The 16,351-nt window shown below is 33.9% G+C and overlaps 1 protein-coding gene across 2 annotated transcripts; it reads right to left on the bottom strand.

Moving 5' to 3' along the window:
• Positions 1–2,893: 2,893 nt before the first annotated feature.
• Positions 2,894–15,030, bottom strand: LOC129084745 (NKG2-D type II integral membrane protein-like). 2 transcript variants are annotated; one of them, XM_054590941.1, is made up of 8 exons: positions 14,954–15,030; positions 13,938–14,080; positions 12,515–12,622; positions 9,806–9,898; positions 9,558–9,593; positions 8,570–8,721; positions 8,155–8,258; positions 2,894–3,011 (listed from the first exon to the last, which is right to left on the bottom strand). In XM_054590941.1, exons 2-8 carry the CDS (start codon positions 13,993–13,995, stop codon positions 2,894–2,896), a joined length of 669 nt encoding a protein of 222 aa, XP_054446916.1. In that variant the 5' UTR covers positions 13,996–14,080; positions 14,954–15,030. The 2 variants fall into 2 exon arrangements, with proteins under 2 accessions (XP_054446916.1, XP_054446915.1); XM_054590940.1 differs by having other exon boundaries at positions 13,938–13,995.
• Positions 15,031–16,351: the final 1,321 nt, after the last annotated feature.

Here is a 16,351-nt window from a genome sequence, read left to right as displayed (position 1 = left end):
AAAATTCAGTTCTTTTCTATCATGCTAGATAATTAAAGATTTGTCAAAATGTAAAGCAATGTTGGTTTGCACTTTTTTAGAAAATATAATAATCTTATATTAACACAAAATGTATGTATTATTATTGTTACATATAAATAAGTGAATCTTTTAAATATATCAGGAGTTTTAGTATGACAAACTTTGATAAATATATCTCAAATAACAAAATGTCTTTGAGATTCTCAGTAATTTTTAAGAGTTGATAGGAGTCAGAACACAGTGTGAAAAATGCTCTGATAATAAAGCACTAATTTCCTTTTAAAATGTTAATATATAGAAAGCATTCAGCTTATCCTAGTGTATTCTAGGATAAATTTAAAAGGTTCTGTTTTGTCATGTACACATGGATAATAATCAAGACTAAAAATATTTTTAGCATGTTTCTTTCATTTGTTTTTGAATTAAACAGATGTTCTCTTACCAAAACTGAGAAGGTTTTTTCTTCGTTGAACAAGCCCTTGTTGTAAGTTTTTTCATTAGAATCCAGATTTCTGAAAAGTTTGAGTCAGGCATTTTTTGTCAGCTTGACCATTACATTAGCGGAGCAGTGTTTTGCAGTTTCTTACTCTACCATTTTCCTTCTTTAACAGTTAAATGGTACAAATATTATTTATTATTTACAGACTAATAAATTTTCCAATGAAATGTATGTTTCTTTATATTTTAATAAATACATAATAACTTTTAAAAATACTATTGATATGTGAAATAATTTTAATTTGGAAATTCTTTTCTCTTTTAGGTTTCTATTACAAAAAGCTAATACTGCCTCTAAACATTGCAAATATATATGAGATGGTCAGTTATTTGGTGGTAATTGCCAAGTTGGTCATTGTATATGTAAGAAGGCAGTATAGAGAGACTGAATCATTCATAGGTGGGATATAAAACTGAAAGCAACACATGAACAAACAAGAAAAACAAACAAAACTCATAGACGTAGACAACAGTATGGTAGTTACCAGAAGGAGGGCTGGGGCAGTGAGGGGTAAAGGGGTTAATATGTGACAAAAAATGTTTGACTTTGAGAGTTTGGCTTATAGTGCATGTCCAGATAATATATTATAGAACTGTACGCTTGAAAACTATATAATTTATTAACCATTTTCATCCTCATAAATTTAATTAAAGAAGGAAAAAGAGGAAACACTGAAACCATTCCAGGGTAGTTTTTTCACTATATTTAAGAAAAACATTTATTTACCTAAAAATGTGTATATTTAAAATATTACATCCTATATACATTTTTGTAATAAATGAGCCATCAATTAAATTTAAATATTTTTTATTTTTTATTATTTTTTATTGTTGTTCAAGTATAGATGTCTCCATTTTCCCTCCACTACCTCCCCCACCCCACCATTCTGACCTCCCGCCTGCCACCCTGGATCCTACCCCCACTTTGGCTTTGTCCATGTGTCAAGCCGAACTCAAATATATGACAAGTAGTTAATTACATGATGTGATAAAGAGTAAAGATAAAAAGAAAATATAAATCAAGTCAAGGAACATGTACAAAGGACCCAGGGACAAAGCCAAAGTGGCAAAGGATTGAGGGAGGGGGCAGGCGAAAGTGGTGGTGGGAAAATGGAGACAAATGAAATTGAAAAATAAAAAAAAAAAGAAAACACCATTAAAAAAAGATTTGACAAAAAAAAAAGAAGAAGTAAAGATTTAATAAATCTCTAATGATTGAAGTTTAAATTTATTTGATGGAAGATATGGATAAATTCCTGTGAACATACAGTCTGCCCATACTGAATCATGAAGAAATAGAAAATCTGAACGGACTGATTATAACTGATGAAGTTGAAGCAGTAATCAAATCAAACCAAACAAAACAAAAACAAGAAAGAAAACTTCTAGTGATTGAATTTTCAAGTCCACCAAATACTTCAAAACTTTAAATAAAGTGGAGTCACTGTAAAGTAGCTTCATATTGAACACAATCTTTTGATATTTTTCTGGAGTCTTTTCTCTGACTCATTATAATGACCTATGACCCGTATGGGGCAGAAATAAAGTGACCTTGAGAGAATGAGCTTCTTTAGAAGTCTGGAAAGCAATGGCTTAGAAATGGTTGTAAAGATCAAGAGAATTTAAACACTCTTCATGACTCTGAAGTGGTCATGGAAGACACTTCCAACTGCTGCATGTACGCCAAGTATTATTCCAGTTGCCAAGGATTCTGTTACCTATGATTTGCCCAGATTTCTACTCGCTACAGGTTTTAACTAGGATGCCACTTTTCCCCTCTAGAAGTCTTATAAAGCCTACCTAAACTCAATTTTGTATTTCCTGTTTTGCAGCAGTCAGTGCCACGTTCTCATTATAAGGAATGATTCAATTTTGCCAAATATCTCATGTTCTATATAAAGTCAGTAGTGACATTTTGAAAAGTTAAGGGTGTTTTTGTTGATACTTCAGCTTTAGAAAATTTTCAGAAATAACAAATGTAATGAATCCTCATGCACTACTTACCTACTTTTAAGCATATTTAATTTTCAAATGCGTTGTATTTGAAGTTTTGAAAGCTCTATTAGTTTAATATTTGTGAATATTTAATAAAATGATAGTTTAAAATTTAGTTCAACCATAGGTATAATCAACAGTTTACTAAACTTAAATTGAATTTATTCATCACTCAGTAATTTAAAAATTATATATAACATGTTATAGAAGAAAAAGTCTTTAATAGTTAGCTTTTGTTTGCTGCTGATTATGTTTTGTGGCATGTCAGATGAAAACTAATAAATACTGGAATTTTATTCTGGATGTTTCTTCATGAAGAACACTCAGAGAATGGCGTTTTTGTTTTCAAATCCTTTATATTTTATAAACAATAAACTCTTTACACAGTCCTCTGCATGCAGATGTATGTGTTTGGGGTCATACAGTTTTCTGTGTAACCTTTAAAATTTGAGCCATAAACCGCACAGGTTCCATTGTCCATTTCAACCAATGTTAGCCTAGATTAGGGAGAAAGACAAATTACAATTAGGACATCACCAATGCAGAAGAATAAAAATTGAATAATATTCATTTAAATATAGGTAATGAAATAATAATATCTCAGGATATTTAAGGACTATGCCTGGTCTTTCTTAATTTACAGATTAGCAAAACATAGCTACCTCTGATAACAGCAGTAAAAATGCATTCTACAACAAATCATGTGCTACTATTATTACACATTAGAAATAAGTCAATTTAGAAACTCTGGGATCTCTTTATATGCATACCCTAGTGAAATGAAAGCTTTAGAATGTTTTTAAAACAAATATTTGAGCTTGAAACGTATTCAAAATTGTTATGTTTTGTGAAAAATATACAATATTCTTTTTTTATTTTTGTTCGGTTACAATTGTCCCTCCTTTTTCCCCATTGCTCTCCTCTGCCCCACCCTCTCCAACTCCCACAGTCATTCCCCCCGTTGTCTGTGGCCATGAGTCCTCTATTTGTGTTCCTTGGCTTGCCCCTTCCCCCTTTTTCCCCATTAAGCTCTTCCCCTCTCCTCTCTGGTCACTGCAGTTTGTTCTTTGTTTCTAAGCCTCTGGTTCTTTTTGGCTCATTTGTTTGTTTTGTTGATTATGTTCTTCTTATATGTGAGATTATATGGTATTTGTCTTGAACCCCCTGGCTTATTTCACTTAGCATGATGCTCGCCAGTCCCATCCATGCTGTTACAAAGGGTAGGAGTTCCTTCTTTCTTTCTGCTGCATAGTATTCTATTGTGTAAATGTACGACAGTTTTTTGATCTACTCATATACTGATGATCACTTAGGTTGTTTCTAGCACTTGGCTTAGTGAGAAGATAGTAGATAACAGAGCAGAAATCAATGAAATAGAAAATTGGATAATGAATGGTAAATAAGCACAGAATAGATGCTTGGATCATTAGGCATTCAGAATATGCAAATTCATACCACAATGAGATCCCACTACACACATTAGAATGCCTAAAATTTAAGAGATTAATTGTAACACTTGTAGACCAAGAGGTTGAGCAACAAGAAATCTCTCACACTATTAGTGGGATTGAAAAATTGCACAATCCTTTGCATAATAGTTTGGAAGACTTTTAAAAAGTTAAACATACAACTTATTATGTGATTCATCTATTCCACTCCTGGTTAATCAATCATGTAAGAAAAAGGAGAGCTATTATTCATTCAAAGTCTTGCACACATATATTCACAACAAATAGTTTTTCTTTTTTCCTTTTTAATTCATTCTTATTTTTCAATTACAGTTGATATACACCATTATATTAGTTTCAGCTGTACACCCCAATGAGTAGACTTACAGAACTTACTAAGTGACTCTGATAAGTCCAGTACCCCTCTGACACCATACATAGTTATTAGAATATTAGTGACTATGTTTCCTATGCTGCACTTCACATCCCCATGACTGTTCTGTGACAACCAATTTGGATTTCTTAATCCCTTCATGTTTTTCACCAATGCCTCCTAACCCCCCATCTCACCTGGCAACCCTCAAAATATTTTCTGTACCTGTAAGCCTCTTTCTGTTCTGTTTGTTTGTTTTTTAGATTCAATTGTTGATATATATATTTATTGCCATTTTATTGTTCATATTTGTTATCATTTTTGAAGAAAACCCTTTATCATTCCCCCATGTTATATGGATGTGGTGGTGATAAACTCCTTTAGCTTTTTCTTCTCTGGAAATGTCTTTATCTGTTCTTTGATTCTAAATGACAGCTTTGCTGGGTAGACTAATCTTGGTTGTAGGTCCTTGTTTGAGTATTTCCTGCCAATCTCTTCTTTTTTTTTTTTTTTAAAGGTTTTATTATTTTTGGAAGGGAGAAAGAGAAGGAAACATCTGTGTGTGGATGCCTCTCGTACGCCCTCTACCGGGGACCTGGTCTGCAACCCAGGCCTGTGCCCTGACTGGGAATTAAACCAGTGACACTTTGGTTCGCAACCCCATGCTCAGTCCACTGAGCCACACCAGCCAGGATTCTCTTCTGACCTATAAAGTTTCTGTTGAGAACTCAGTTGACAGTCTTCTGTGAGCTTTCTGGTAGGTAATTAACTGCTTTTCTCTTCCTGTTTTTAAGATTTTCTCTTTGTCTTTGACATTTGTCATCTTAATTATGATATATCTTGGAGTGGGTCTCTTTGGGTTCATCTTGTTTGGGACTGTCTGTGCTTCCTGAACTTCTCTGTCTGTTTTATTCACCAGATTAGGGAAGTTTTCTTCCATTATTTTTTCAAGTAGGTTTTCAATTTTTGTTCTCTCTCCTCTTTTTCCTGGACCCCATGATGTGAATGTTGGTATACTTGAAGTTGTCCAAAAGCTCCTTACACTATTTTCATTGTTTTTTATTCTTTTTCTCTTTTTGCTCCTCTGATTAAGTGTTTTATGCTTCCATATATTCCAAATCACTGATTAGATTCTCAGCTTTGTTGACTCTTCTGTTGATTCCCTTGTAACATATCCTTCATTTCAGTTAGTGTATCCTTTACCTCTGACAGGTTCTTTTTTATGGCTTCTATGTGTTTTTGCATGCTCCTAAAGTTCTCACTAAATTACCCAAGAATCCTTATAACCACTGTTTTAAATCCCAGTAGTTTGCTTGTCTCCGCTCCATTTAGTTTTCTTTTTTGCGATTTTTCTCCCATGTATTATGGAGACCTGTTTCCTTGTCTCTGCATTTTGGCTGCTTCTCCTATGTTTGTTTGTTTGTTTTTAGATTTTTATTTATTTATTTTTACTGAGGGAGAGAAACATCACTGGATGGTTGCATTTCACATGCCCCCTGCTGGAGACCTGGACTGCAACTCAGGCATGTGCCCTATAATGGGAATTGAATCAGCAGTCCTTTGGTTTGCAGGACAGCGCTCAATCCACTGAGCCACACCAGCTAGGGTTGCTTCCCCTATGTTTGTTTTATGTATTAGATTAGAGCTGCAATGCATCCTGCACTTGTTAGAGTGGCACTGTGTAGTAGGTTTCCTCTAGAGCTGAGAGGTGCAGCCTCCCGTCACCTGACCTGGGTGCTGCAGGTACACCCACTTGTGGCCTGTGTGCACTGTCCTGTTGTAGTTGAAAGTTGATGGCTGTTGGCCTCACTGGGAGGGACTGACCCCCAGGCTGACAGGCTGGGAGGATGGATTGTGACTACAGTTGAGCAGCTGTTGTGCTGGAGCAGATCCTACCAAGCGGGACTCGCTTTAGTGGGGCTTTGGTGCTCATCAAGTTTGCCCTTGGGTGTGTGGCTCATGGTGATGGTAGGGTTGTAATGCCACGTGATCTGAAGCTGTCCATGTCTGCACTGGCTCTGGGGTCTCCTAGAAAGTACAAGGTCAGCCACCATCTGTGTCCTGCCTGGGAACACCTACAAGAGCTACGGTGTGATCTGCAGATGGCTGATATATGTGCTGGGCTTGGTGGTGACCAGGAAAACCCCTGCTGTGATCCAAAGCCATGTCACTAGTGCCCATTCTGGAGCCACGTAGCAAGAGTTACAGGTTACATTGAGGCCAGATGCTGCTTGTTTTTGAGATTTGGGGGAAGTTCCTGTGACATTTTAGGGAAGTCTGAAGCATGAGCCAGGACAGGTCATTCATGTGGAAAAGCCACTGAAACAGCTTTGGTGGGCTCCCAAGTTTTTGGGGAGGAGTCTCAGGGAACCACTGGGGCAGGGAAAGCAGTGTGAGCCAGGTTGATGCAGACTCAGATATGGCGGCTGGCTGCTGGCTCTGTCAGGAGAGGGCTCAACATGGGAAACAAGGTCTCTGCCAGCACTTCTGTCTGGGAGAAAGCTGCTCCCTCAAGCTCTCCCAATGCCAGATATTTCAGCTCCTCCCCGTATTCTCCGGTGCCTTCCAAGCTTCGGCCCTAACACTGGATCTCAGAGGGAGTGAGTCCAAATAAGTCTGTGCGCGGGCCCTGTAAGAGGAAAGCCTGGTAAACCCGCAGCTCTCTGTCTCACTGAGCCACAAACTCCGCTGGTTTTTACAGCCCGAAGTTTGGGGACTATCTCTTCCTGGCACTGGCAACTTGGGTCAGAGAGTCCTGGTGTGGGGCTGGGACCCCTAGCTCCTCAGGGGGTCCTCCACAGCTGAGATATCTCTCTTGATTTTTATCCCATTCTCATTGGTGTGGGATCAGACCATTCTCTGTTCCACCCCTCCTACCAGCCTGGATGTGCTTCTTTAAATCCCTAGTTGTAGGACTTCCACTCAGATAGATTTTAGGTGGTTCTGAATAATGTTTGTTCTGTAGTTTAGTTGTAATTTTGATATGGTTATTAGGGCATATGAGTACCGTGTTTACTTATGCCACCACCTTGACCAGAAGACCTCTGAAGTAGCTTTATTTTCAATAATCCACAGCTGGGAACTACCCAAATATCCATTGACTTATGAAAGAATAAACATAACGAGCAACACCTATAAATGGAAAAGCTCTCAGCCATGAAAAGAAATAAGTTCTTCATACGTGCTATGAGGTGGCTAATCTTCAAATAATACAGTGGTTAAAAAGGCCAGACACAAAAACAGTGCATACTGCAGAACTCCATTAATGTCATTCTGTAATTACAAACTAATCTATCGTGACAGAAAGCAGATGATTGACTGGAGATAGAAAGAGGTAGGTAGGAAGGATTATAAAGGTGCGAAGAAGATGTTTAGCAACAGATAAATATGTTAATTATCTTGATGTTATTAATGTTTTTTTGATGGATACATTTGTCACAATTTATCCCAATTGTACACTTTCACTCTGTGCACTTTATTGGATGTCAAACGTATCTCAACAACTCTGGTAATAACTTCGTAAAAGAATGAATGTGATACTTAACCTCTCTGCTTCAGACTCAGTGTAACATGAGCCTGACGTTACACCTATCTTGCACAGGCCTGAGCACATAGCAAACAATTAATGGAACTTATTATTACGAGTATTAGCTGCTGTGCTCCCCACTCTACTAAATCTAGTCCCTAAGAGTTTTTGGCTGACTCTGTTAGCATATAGGAATGCCCTGGCACTGTGTGAAGGAAAATGGGATAGGTGCGCGATCATAGGAATAGCTTGGAGACAGATTTGCACGGAGAGACCTCTTGGTGGAGACTTACTGACTGGGAGAGACAACGGAGCCATCTTCCCACTGCCAGGATCCATTTGCTGGATTTTGTACTAGTCCCATCCAGTGATAGGACTTCACCAGTCGAAGGAAATCCTGTTTGAAATCACAAATAAAGTCAGTTCTCAGAATTTTAGTGAAGACAAAACCCTAATCATGTAATCATTTTCTCAAACCCTTAGAAAATGCATTCTGTCCTCTGGCATAATTCCAACTTAAACAGCACAAATGGAATACCTGAAATTTTTGTGTTTTCCTGGATTTAGTGCTTGTTATTTTTAATGCAGACAGTTTTGTGGTTGGTATGTCTAAGCCCAGTGTCTCTGTGATATTTCAGGTTCATATCCCAGAGAATTTCCAAACGTGTTAGGACTCAATACAGGAAAATGAATTAAACAACACTTAACCTGGTCCTCTTTGCTGTATATCTTCAGGAGACTGGAATTTTGAGACATACAAAAAGCTTGGCTCTGAAACCAGTTTTTTCTCTCATGAAAAAATTGGTAGCAGTTGTTTCTATAACACAGCCAGGTTTTAGGACATGGTCCACAGTAACTTTCTAGAAATGAGAAATATATTATTATTTCTGCACATGTGTAAATATTATAAACTTTTTCTAAACAAGCTAAATACCTTTTAAAAAAATATTTTATTTACTTATTTTTATAGACAGGGGAAAGGAAGGAGAAAGAGAGGGAGAGAAACATTAATGTGTGGTTTCCTTTCAGACAACCCCATTGAGGACGTGGCCACAACCTAGGCATGTGTCTTGACAGGGACTTGAATGGGTGACCCTTTGGTTCACAGGCTGGCACTCCATCCACTGAGCCACGTAAGACAGGACTAAATACCTATTTTATTCTAACTCTAAAATTCCAAATATGAAACCATTATGGTCATACTTAATGACCTAACTTTACATATTTATAGATAGATATGCAAAACTGTGTTCTCTACTGTTTATGAGTCTCTTTCATTGTAAAAAATAAAATAAAATTTAATAACATAGCAAATTGTGAACAAGAATTATTTTCCCATACATTTTATTTTTATTAAATGTATTGAGGTGCCATTGGTTAATACAATTATATAGGTTTCTAGTGTACATTTCTATGATACATGATCTGTCTTACAAACTTTTTTGGTATTAGCATTGATACATGTTTAAACCCCATATACACAGGTACATGCAATTTGTGCTTCAAGGGGAGGGTGGTGGAGGAGACGTGAAGAGATTAAACAAAGTACCTGTGTGCATAGTCCATGGACACAGTGATGGCTGGGGGAGGGCTGGTAGAAGGGTGTCAAGGGAGGGGAAATGGAGGATATTTTTAATAGTTTCAACAATTAAAAATGAAATAATAATAACAATGATGTCAGAAAACCGTCTCTTACCATTCAAAAATGTTGGAGCTTCTTGACTGAGTAATGCTATTAAAAGGATCATAATCATTAGAAGGTTTTGTGTTACTATAACATAGTCCAAGCAAAAGTAAAAATAGTTGACAAGTTTCTAAACTAATAGCTAAAATATAAAGAAACATTTGATATTGCTAGTTTACATTTCTGTTTTTTGAATGTTAATCAAAGTAATTCATTCCAATTATTAGATTAACAGTGCTACCCACTGTGTTAGCACTTACAATTTATGATAATGGCACTGCATATCATAACCATTACAATGAAACGGATTCCCATAGCTAGAGCAATGGCCCGGGCAAGAAAAAATGGAGATGCTGTCAAAGAAAAAAGAGTGAAAAAAATGAGAGAAAGATTAAAGGGCTCTGGTATACTTATATTTAATATAAATATTAGAGCAATTTTTATGTGGGAGTGATAACAATACTTTTTCCTCAATTATTTTTCTCAGAACAGCTAAAATAAGTCCTTTGTAAATGATTTAAAATAAGACTATAAATATGTAATGTTACCTCCTATTCCTCTCTATAAGTCCCCTAGTTCACCCCTGGAATAAATCATCATTATACTTTTTGAAAATTTCCATGGAGATAGAATAATAAATACAAACAGTTCCTCTTAACCCTCCTCTTAAAAGCAAATTTAAAAAACTATAAAAATATTCCATAATATTTCTTACTGAAGAAAATATTCTAGTGATTTTTCTCATCATGTCTTGTAAAGTTGTCAAATTTTTATAATTAGCTGCCTGAATTGTGTTTCATTGCTATATGAACAAAATCTCATTGACAGATTTTTTTTTCTTGCAATGCATATTTAAATTGTTTTTTAGATTTTTCTTTTAATATAATAACATAAATAACATTTTATACACACCAGTGCATATTTTGAGTACCTCTCTGCGAGAAATTCCCAAAAGGTAAATAGTGAGTTAAAGAGCATTTGCTTTTAAAATTTTTGTAATGTTTGAAAATTTTAGTCCAAAGAGGCTACACCAATCTATGTACAACCAAATAGAAACTTAAAAAAGACTTCTTGCTTACACTTTCCTCTTCATTAAGTATTCACATTTTAAATGTATAAATCTGATAACCAAGATTATTTTTAAGATTTTAAATTTATTTTAATTTTTATAAATAAATAACAAAAGATTAAACATCTCTTGCTATGGTTGTCATGTGTTTATTTATTTCTTTGAGACTTCTCATATTTTTATTAAGTTATTAGTTTTATTCTCACCTTTCTGGTTGAGGATATTAGTATTCTTGCTATATGTTTTGCAAACACTCATATCAAACATCATTTTTTTAAACTTTATTTATGATCCTTTGAGAGTTCTGAAATGGATAATGGTTGAGTTGCTCAAACCATTATGCTTTTTTGATATAAATAAAACTGCTTTCACTATTCTGGGTTTATATAATAAAGTATACCAAATGTTCAATCAAAATTTATATGGTTTCCTTTTTATTTTGGTCTATTTTTTATTCATGTGTGACTGTATGTTTATGTGTGTGTAATAAGTGAGGTAGGAACTCAAATTTATAAAAATTTTTTATTTACCAAATAGTCAATGAATTTTTCTAACATTACTTGCCAAATAAATCATTGTTCTCATTGATATAAAACACTACCTTTAGCATATAGTACAATCTTATATGTTTGCATTTATTTTTATATTCTTTAATCTGTTTTTTTATTCTAATATGGAAAATATCCTTACTTTTATAATATGCTTGTGCACCTACAGTGCCCCTAATAGTTTCTTTTTCTACTATGTATGTATTATGTTCATTAATACAACTTGAAAGTAATAAATTTATTTCCAGTATTTTTAATTAAAAAGTTTATTTCTGATTTTTGGTCCTGTAAATACAGCATTTTCATTTCATCATATATTTCTTGTCTTTGCAGCTTTGTAGACAGTTGATTTTCATTCACATCTTATTTTCAGTTAGGTCTGCACATCAGATTTCCTTATTGTTTTTCAGTTTATGAGGTGAGGCTTTTGAGGGTTTAAAATATTTTAAGTCATATATTTTTGCTAGTAATATTTATTTCACCATTTTATTCTATTTTCAGATCACTTGCTTATTTTTCTTCCCTTCCATGATTATGCACATTGGCTAGCACCAGCAAAATAACCAATATTAATAAACAATAATGAGAATAAAAATTCTTGCCTTTTTCTAACTACAATGAAAATAGTGTAAGCATTTGTCAATAAACATATTGGTAGCTTTGGGACATATATCTTAAAGGCAGTGTTTATATTTTAGAGGTTTTGAAAATTAAGTTCTTATAAATTAAGAATTCATATTGATTTTTATACAAAACCTTTTCAACATTATGCACATGATATACAATCTTTGGTTATTGCAGTGAACACATTTTCATTTCTATAATTCTTGAAAGTGAGGCTATTTGATAATCATTTATTTTTTAACATATAATAAAAATTTATAGGTGTGAGTAACCTGTTGTTTTCCTTTTTGTGTAACCTTTTTCAGGCTTCATCTCCCCTCCTATTTTTCTTGATAAAGGACAGACAGAATACCTTTTTCACTACACAGAAGCCTTTCTGTCAATAGCAGTCAAGTCACTGCTGCCATTCTGTTAAAAAACATAACACTGAAGAATATTTTGTATTTCTTTTCTCTTCTATTTACCTGTCCTGACAGCAGGCTGTTCAGTGATTTCTTAAAAACTGCAGTCTCAATTGACTTCACTATGATAATCTTATCTTTTTTAGGGCATGGAAAGATGTTAAACTCAACAATTTCTTCTCACTTTTTTACGTAGTCCAATTTAAATAAAATTTAAGCTCATTTCAGCTCCTCTCATGAAGGTAAAATTAAACTGAATGTTTATTCTTGATGATCACATAGTTTCCAATTTGCACCTCAAGATGACAAATGGAACATGATACTTACAGTTTCCTCCAGATGTGTTTGTAATCAGTGTAGGTCTTTTCTTTTGCCATGGTGTAGGAGTAGCATGATTTCTGAATTTAAATTCATAATTGTGGGTTTCACTCATCTCTGGAGAAAAACAATTCAGTTCAATATGATACGTGACCTTTCTCCTACTTACATCATTAATTTTTAAACTTTATCTTGTCATTTCTATCTTTCTCCTGTTAAAATATAACATCAATTTTAATTTTGTTTTATATTATTTCATTAGTATAATTATTGTCCTTTGTAGTATAAATAAAATTATAATTATTCTATAGCAAAATATCTTAGCAAAATCTTATGTACTATTAACAGGAGTTAATTCTAACCACATAATTAAAACTAACAATAAAATAAATACATCGTATAGTGAAAAAATAGAGCCTCAGGGAATTAGACATGTTTAATTTATGGAACCACATTTACTAACTTAATGACTTCAGAAATTGCACAAAAATGAAAGAGTTAAAAAAGGAACAAAAGCTATCAATACTATGTGGTATGGTTATCCTTGAAAGTGAAATAAAATAATATACACTTAGTATCAATAATGTCAATGACAGTAAATACTTAGTAATGGCTAGTGTGTATAATTGTCTTCATAGTGGAGGACACACAAAGAATAAAATAGTGCAGTCTATAATTTAAAGACAAAGACAAAGAATCTTGTGAACAAAAGAAGTAAAAAAATCATTTTGCTCTCTTTGTGAAACAGTAAAAATATTAAATATGCAAAAGCCTTTTATAACTGAAATGCTAATGCTAATTACCTTTTACACCTAAAATTAAACTACAGAACTGTACATACAATATATAATTTAATTATTAAATATATGAAGAGGGTAGATGTTATGTTATGAATGAAGAAATTGAATTTTAGAAGTGGCTAATATAGTGTTGCTTATTTAAAATAATGTTGCCACTGAGTAATTCATAATACTTTTAAGAAACCCTTTCAAATATATGTGATTTTATATGAATATCATAGAAATACACTAAGATAAATGTCACATGTTTTATATCTCTAGTTCACATAAAAACAAAAAATTTAGATACTTAGATGCTGTGGATTACCCAGACCTCAAAACTAGAGACTGTGAAAAGAAGTTTAAAATTCAATCCTTCTAGCTCCAAATGCTGGTGCTGCTGTCACTACTTCAGGCTGCCTCAAACTGTGGGAATTTTCTTTAGGTAGTTAAGAAAATAAAAGAAGAACAAGCTTTCAAGATTTTAAAGACTTGGTTTAAATATAACATTAACACAACATAAAATAAATGTAAAATGAACATAAGTCAATCAGAATAAATGGCTTTTTTATGACTTATATGCTTGTATCAAATTCTGGGTATATTAAAATCATACATAGTCCAAACCACACCTTTATGTGGAAAGTACATACCCATGTGGTGATGAGCTGATGGATCTCTGGCCAACCGCATCATATTAAGACTTCTCATCTACCATAGAAATTAATCCAAAATCTTTATTTTAAAAAGGCTCCTGAATAAAATAAAATCACTCATTTTTTTTCTTCTTTTTTTCCTGTGTGGTGAAATTATACACTTTGATTGGAAAGTGAGAATACAGAAAAATTTCCTCCATGCACATATTTAAAAAGAATGAATGAAAATGAGAATTAATATAAAGTCAGATAAATTAATTTCTTAAATTTATCTTGGTTATAAAACTAAATATGCATAATGAGTTTTTACATTTGCCTACATTAAGATACTTAATGTTTTCATCACTGATATTGAATGACAACACACTGATATTGAATGACAAGTATAAAGTTTTCTATTTATACTTGTTTTTATTTAATTTGGTAATAATTGGTTTTAGCATGTCATTAGCAAAAATCATCTATTTGTGTAGTAACATCATACAGTGTCTAGTAGAGCTCTCAGAAAAATAGCTACTTAATAAATAGGCATAGTGCTTAGATTTTAAAATAAAATCTGTTTCATATTTAAACATAGTAGTTGAAAGCAACAGCTATAATTAGTTTTATTTTGTAAGTAAAGTTGTGTGTTACATAAAGTAAGTGCCTTGCGTAAGAGCACAAAATTCATAAAGGTGAGAAGTCAAATTGAAATGCAATTTTTTATTTCCAAATGTAAAGATTCATTCTTTTAGTTTTGTTTAGAGACAAGACTTCATCTTATAACAGCCTCATAACTTCTAATTCTTCGTTAAGTTTATCCTAATTATCATTGAATAAAGTATGAAAGAGTACACTTCAGAAGTAATAAGCATTCCTTGCCTTCAGTAATTCTATTTAAACACTCAAGAATCAATGACAATTACTTTGTTGCACAAATATTTTTAGAAATTTTCTTGAGGTTTAAGCCTCAAGAATCCCTCATTTCTTGAATAGTAGTCCTTAGAAACACATAAACACAGACAGACACACACCTGATCAGAGAAGGACCGTCCTGCTTCGTGTGAAAAATTTAAGCAAGTCTTGAGCTCACAATTTAGAACTGAGACAAGAGATGTCCAATCAATTTTGACACCCGAGAAAAATATGATGTTATTCTAATCTCATTTTCCTGTTGAAAAAAACAGCACAAGCCACAGGTACTTCCTTTTGCCCCTTCACTACGCAGAACATTTTGCTAAGGGGCAAAATAAATATTGGGTCCTAACAGCATCTTATCACTTAAAAATGAATTTAGTGATAAAATGTATGCCAGAGTTTTGAGAAACAAATGGTAAAATACATAATCTTTTTCTGAATCAAGATATTAAAAGTTTTATATAACTCCATCCCCATATTCTTAGACCTAGAAATATTCAATAGTTTTATTATATAAAAGTTCTCCTATGTGCACTTCAGGAGCATCCTGGGCAAAGAACCTGTAGCATTATACAGGTCAATATAACAGAACAGTTCAAAGGGAATGTTACTTACAGAGGTGCTGGGTGAACAACGTCATTAGCAATAAATGATTAATGAAACAAAAAAATTGATTGTAAGTACAGTGTGAAAAAAAGAGGAGAAAATCAACTAAACTTTTTAATCATCCTGTGTCCATGCTATTATAAGTTTGAGTGGCATCCAGTGTGCTGTATCTTGTAGATTGAAACTAGAGAAACATTTTTAGCTTTAATATGCACACAAAGACATCTATGTCATTATATGTACTCATATCATATTTTACTTATAAAAATATAAAGGAAGTACTACATAAAAATTGCATGATAAGCCATCATATGCTTAGTTTAAATAACAATAAAATTCAGGCCAATATTATCTCATTTTTTAGATATGTGGGAGTCTCAGATCAATCTCTGCTCTTAAATAGGGCCCCTTTCTGTTTTTTTCTTGTGAACATCACTTAGTATATTGCTCCGCCTTTATTATTCAAAACCATACCACCAAATTTTCTCAGAAAAACAGCATAACCAACTAATGTCTTAATGTTCTGATTTCTAGCTACTCAAAATTTTTGTATTTTGGGGAGAGGTGATGGACCAAGGAAGTTTGTCAGTCTAGTCTGGGAAGAGAAGAGATTGAAGGGGAGGTGGGCCCACCAGAAGCATGCAAGAGTTTGGGAAGCATATTGGTCATTTTGAAAAAGCACCTGTCCATCACACATACAAGCTAACATAATGCCAGGGCAGCAAAGAAACGCCTTCTTTCTCTCTTGCCTGTGATCTAGACTCACGTGGTGCAGGCTGTTCTCTCCATGGATTATGTGGCCTTAGCAGCCAAGTGGCCGACGGCCTCCAGGAGGGAGCCTCTTTCTCCCTCTCTTGCTGACCTGGTGATGCGTTCACCCCTGCATTCACAGTCTCTTTCCTGGGAGC

The sequence above is a fragment of the Pteronotus mesoamericanus genome, unplaced genomic scaffold (genome assembly GCF_021234165.1).
Source record: "Pteronotus mesoamericanus isolate MK-2021 breed Mesoamerican mustached bat unplaced genomic scaffold, CSHL_Meso_final scaffold_21, whole genome shotgun sequence".
Lineage (NCBI taxonomy): Eukaryota > Metazoa > Chordata > Mammalia > Chiroptera > Mormoopidae > Pteronotus > Pteronotus mesoamericanus.
Note: the sequence above shows the minus strand (reverse complement) of the source record. Positions and strands in the feature narration are given on the sequence as shown.

Excerpts from the sequence above, each read along its gene's own strand:
- LOC129084745 (XM_054590941.1), bottom strand. The coding sequence starts at position 13,995 with ATGAGAAGTCTTAATATGATGCGGTTGGCCAGAGATCCATCAGCTCAT. Across the intron at positions 12,623-13,937 it reads ATCAGCTCATCACCACATGG|AGATGAGTGAAACCCACAAT; the intron begins GTATGTACTTTC and ends GTTTTTCTCCAG. Across the intron at positions 8,259-8,569 it reads TATACAGCAAAGAGGACCAG|GATTTCCTTCGACTGGTGAA; the intron begins GTTAAGTGTTGT and ends GATTTCAAACAG.